This window comes from Sinocyclocheilus anshuiensis, unplaced genomic scaffold (assembly GCF_001515605.1).
Source record: "Sinocyclocheilus anshuiensis isolate Anshui unplaced genomic scaffold, SAMN03320099.WGS_v1.1 scaffold552, whole genome shotgun sequence".
NCBI lineage: Eukaryota > Metazoa > Chordata > Actinopteri > Cypriniformes > Cyprinidae > Sinocyclocheilus > Sinocyclocheilus anshuiensis.
This window is the reverse complement of record NW_015554362.1, coordinates 644993-650033: the sequence shown is the minus strand read 5'-3', so window position 1 is coordinate 650033 and position 5041 is coordinate 644993. Positions and strand designations below refer to the sequence as shown.

The following is a 5041-nucleotide window of genomic DNA, read 5'->3' as shown; positions in this document are numbered from 1 at the left end:
TTAAGTCTTGTTTTATGAGAAAATTATCAAAATGAAGTGAGTTTATGATTAAAACAAGAACAAATATATGCCAATGAGCACAGAAAAATGTACTTATTTCAAAGGGTTTTAATACATCATTGACAGATATGTGTTCTTGTTTTAAGCATAAACTTGATTTTTTTCAGTATTTCACTCTTGCATTTGGAACCTCTTGGGTAGGCACGATAACAGGAATAACATCAGTCCCTGCTCTCGAAACACTGCCTTCTATTCCACGTTCTTTATGCGGACAAACATGCCATTTATGCCCGATATCGCAGCATTCAAAACACTTCATACTACCGGTTGTAGCGTAAACCATAAATGTCTTCCCTTCGTATTTAACACGAAAATATATATCCAGCGTTCGCTCCGGGGAATCCAAAATCATGTTTACTTGTCTCCTAAAAGACATCACGTGTTTTAGAGCTGGGTATTTACATCCCAGAGAGATCATTTTAAACAGACTAACAATCTTTCCGAAACGAACTAACTCGCGCTCCAATGCTCCATTGGTTATGAATGGCGGCACATTTGAAATTGTAATTTTAGAAGAAACCGTGTAGAGGGGAGTAACTTGGACTAAATCGTCATTTACAATAAGGCCACTTTCAATTATTTGATTCACAAGATGCTGCGCTTTCAAAAAGACCACAACAGCCTTGTTCATTCGAGAAGCAGAGGAAATATTTTCGTGGCCTACCACCTCTCCTATCGCAACAAGCACATCCTCCACCATCATCCCATCAACAGGTACACACCTGAGTCCATTGCGTAAGGACAACGCCTCAACCTGAGACGCCATCCCTCCGCGTAAAAACTCACTTTGACAACAACAATTAAAAAAGACTTACCAAAACATGCAGAATCAAGATGAAAAACATAAAGAAAAAAAAGGTTAGTTGAAATTCCACCACTCAGTCTTCGCCCCACCACCACGTGCAAACTCCCAGAATGCCCCGAGAGAGAGAGAGAGAGAGAGAGAGAGAGAGAGACAGACAGAGATGGATGGATGGAACTATACATATAAAGATAAAAGAATGGATGGATGGATGGATGTGGTGTACCTGTTTCACAGGATGTGGGACACTCTGTCCATTCACTGAAGGGTGTGGCGATACAGTCTCTTTTGCAGGGCAGCAGACAGGGTCTTACTGACTCCGGGCGAGGGGCTTCAGGACATCTAAAACATCAAACAGACACACTGAAAGATCACCAGGACACTCAACGCAAGAAAGTGTGACGCACATGTGTTTTGATCACAGGAAGCAGGTGGACCCTTATGACTGGTTTTGTGGTCCAGGGTCACACAAGAACAAATATATGCCAATGAGCACAGAAAAATGTACTTATTTCAAAGGGTTTTAATACATCATTGACAGATATGTGTTCTTGTTTTAAGCATAAACTTGATTTTTTTCAGTATTTCACTCTTGCATTTGATGTCTTTTTACAGTATTTGACTTCTAAATTAAGATGCAGTATTGTTAAAAAAAAAAAAAATGTAAAGGGATAGTTCCCCAAAAAATAATTTACTCACCCTCATGTTGTCCCAAACCTGTTTCTTTTTTCTACAAAAGAATATATTTTGAACAATGATGGGGTCCAAACCACATTGGACCCCATTGACTGTCATTGTATGGAGAAAAATAATAAATGAATAAATAAATAATATTATTATTAAAATATAATATGTTAATTGTGTTCATTTTTGTGAACTTTCCCTTTAAGTCATTTCAAAGCAAATGCATACAGTAAATATCAAGATTAATATCATAAAAAGACTGAAAAATATCAGGATACATTTTCTTTTCTTTTTTTAGCTATACTAGTTTTAGCTTTATTGGTTTTTGCTATAATGCCCTGCCCAACTCCACAATGTATTACATCAGAATCCTTGCAGAGTATGGCTCAGCAGCATCTGTATCACAACAATGCTTCTGTTCTTCCGATCATATTTCCCCTGCTCCGCGGCTGCATTATGTACCAGCCAGACGAGGCAGATAAGGCCTCACATCCTGTTACAGTAGTCAGTCACTGGGTAATACTCTTGTTTTATCACTGTTACAGCTCCTCAATTTAAGATCAGGGGTTAGCTTTAATCTGCTCTGTATTTTAAGCACCGCTCCAACTCAGTTGAATTCCCCTGGATAAAGATAAACAGGGATGCAGCAGTTCAGCAGAGGGACATTCTGTAATCTGATCTTTGATCAAATCCTCTGGGCTCCGGCACGGTGGGATGCAAGTCACTGTGTACTCCATGTTTCATGAGGGTTGCAAATCTGCCACAATATAATAAAGCAACAGATATGTAAGGCTGATTCATTCGTAATACCAATAACAGAAGCGGTAAATCCTACCAGAGAAACAAATCCGGTTTGGGTGTGCAGGGCTCTCCTGGAGATTGGGTACATTTCTGACAGCGCATTAGCAACATTTCAAGACAGACACTGGCTCGACTATTTAATGCCTAACCTGCTACAACTGGTTAAGAGTGCAAAACACTGCAATATCACATAAGGAAATGACTCATTAAAAAACTAAATTTGTTATTGTTGCGAGCAGAAAGGATTAAACAGGAATAAGGCTTGGTAATGTTCCTCATTAAATCATATATTTAACCATGAGGAAGAACAAATACATCGTTTCCTTGCCCTCTCTAAGTTATCATTATTTTTCAATTAGGATTAACCGTCATAACTAGCAGCGTGAAATGAGGGATCACATTTTCTTGAAGGTTTTACTGAAGTAGCTCATTAGAGTTTCTGCAATTATATTATAACACTGTTTGCGCATTGTTAAATCACTTCTAATAGGATATTCCTTTAAAGTACAACTTTTTTTGACCTGATAAGCAGTGTGGACAGAATAAAAGAACCAGAACTATCTTGGAAACAAGTCATGCAAGTACAGCTCCTGTCTGCTTAAATGGGGAAATAAACATAATATTCAAACCTGGTGCCACATGTCAAATCAGTAGTAATATTTGACAATGAACGTATAATTAATGTAGCATCTTCAGCTCTGACAATATTTTTCAAGCGCAAGCAGTTAATGCTTATGCTCATTACAGTGTTATTTTAGTATTATTTCTACATTATTATTATTATTATTATTATTATACATAAATATACCTATTAAAGTTCTAAGTTTTATTTTTATAATTTCAGTTTTAATTTTAGTTCAGGTTTTTAGTCATTTTTATGTGCTTTTGTCATTTTTATTATTTATTTTTTTTATATTTAAAAAAAAATATATATATTTTTTTTCTTTCAGTTTTAGTTCAACATAAGTGTATTTATTTCAGTTAACCAAGGCAGCATTTATCATTTTTGTTTTTCATCTAATATTTATATTTTATTTTATTTCCCCTTCCTTCAGTTACTGAAAATTAGGTTTTAGTTTTAGTTGACAATAAAAACAAATAAAAATTCTCATCTGGCTGTTGAGAGTCTATCTGTCGAATAGTGTGTGAGAGTAATTATTGAGTGTTATGGCATCTTCTTCTTGTACTGTCTCTGTTGAGACAGAGTGGCAGTGCACATGCTCTTGACATTTGTTTCTTGCTCTTTATTCACTATATTGTCTGTATAAGTATCCTAAAAAACAACTAGCTTCGTAAAGCTGTCAGAGCGAGAGATAAAACCTGAAGGGCAGCAGCAGTTGTCAGTTACTGTGAGGCACATCAAAGGTCCAGGCTCTGAGCTTTAACATCGCTGTCTGTGTGATTGTGACTTTTCTCTCAGTCTGATGCTGTGAGTGACACAAAGTGGCTCGGGGCAGGAAAACCTGCGTAAGCTCTGCCTGCCCCAGACCTGGGCAAAAACATGATTTATGATTTACTGCAGGTCTAGATGAGGTATTCAAGATGAAATGCAGGTCTGAGAGAGGATGTGAAATTTTATTTTGTTTTGGGTCACATCAAATGCCTCTGAAGCCACGTAAACAATACAACATTTTGGGGGTGACGACTGCATATAAATCAAAAGTCAAAATTCACAATTTTAGTTTCCTGTACACATTTCTGATCTTACTGTTCATGCTAGAGCCCTGCATTTCAGACTTTTTTACGCCACTCGGGCCGGGCTTCGGCCCAATTTTCACATCATAGTTCAGACGCAGGCCTGGCCTCGGGCCTGTTTTAGGCTTCTCCTTATTTTTATATTTTAGACATCCATCAATTAGTGATGAAAAATTTGCCGCGCTGGTGGAAACAACACGAGACCGTGCTAGTGGCTCGACGGTGTTTATTGTCCAGACAGCAGCAGTACAGTGCGTGCCGTCAGCGCAGCTGAAGAGTTTGCATTCAAATGCACGCAATAGGCTTAAGTTTTGCCGCAAAGCACCAGCAAAAGTAATTACCATAAATGTGACAGGGGGAAATAGTAAGGAGATATTTGAATTATTTACTAATAAACTAGTGTTTTCTGAGTCCGTGTCACAAGGATGAAGTTGCCGATCCTGACTCGCATTCTCCTCAGACGTGCCTTTAGAGAGAAGTTCATCTTTACGGATTATGATTATAATGAAAGAGTATCAATCATACAGTAGGCTCACTGCCTGCCGCTGGCCGCTTGGTCGTTACTTTAAAAAAACAAAAACGTATATTTAGCGAACAAAAAATGCTCCAAACCTTTTTTTTTTTTGTCGGACACGGGCCGGGCTAGGGCCTGAGCATCTCGGGCCAGGGGCAGGCTAGGGCCTAAATTTGAGGCCCGTGCAGGGCTCTAGTTCATGCTACCCCACACTATTCCATAGAATAGACATGATTGTCATTGTATTCATTCATCAAAATGTAGCAACTCCACCTCAGAACCTCTGTTTTTCAACCCCATGTCCAACCACATGTCCAACTACATTCTGATAAACAGTATAACGCCCATTTTTCACCATCCAATCAATTTCCAAAATACTTCACAAAAGCTTGTTTCAGCTCCAGGATCAAAAAATAAAATACAGGTGCATCTCAATAAATTAGAATGTCGTGGAAAAGTTCATTTATTTCAGTAATTCAACTCAA

At 38.0% G+C, this 5041-nt stretch overlaps 1 protein-coding gene across 1 annotated transcript in view; it reads right to left on the bottom strand.

The window, feature by feature from the left end:
* Positions 1–5041, bottom strand: part of LOC107671443 (thrombospondin type-1 domain-containing protein 7A-like) — a 141403-nt gene that overhangs the window by 43514 nt on the left and 92848 nt on the right. Inside the window, exon 9 of the mRNA XM_016464365.1 lies at positions 1089–1204. Coding sequence (XP_016319851.1) covers positions 1089–1204 — 116 coding nt within the window. The remainder of the gene's footprint in view (positions 1–1088; positions 1205–5041) is intronic.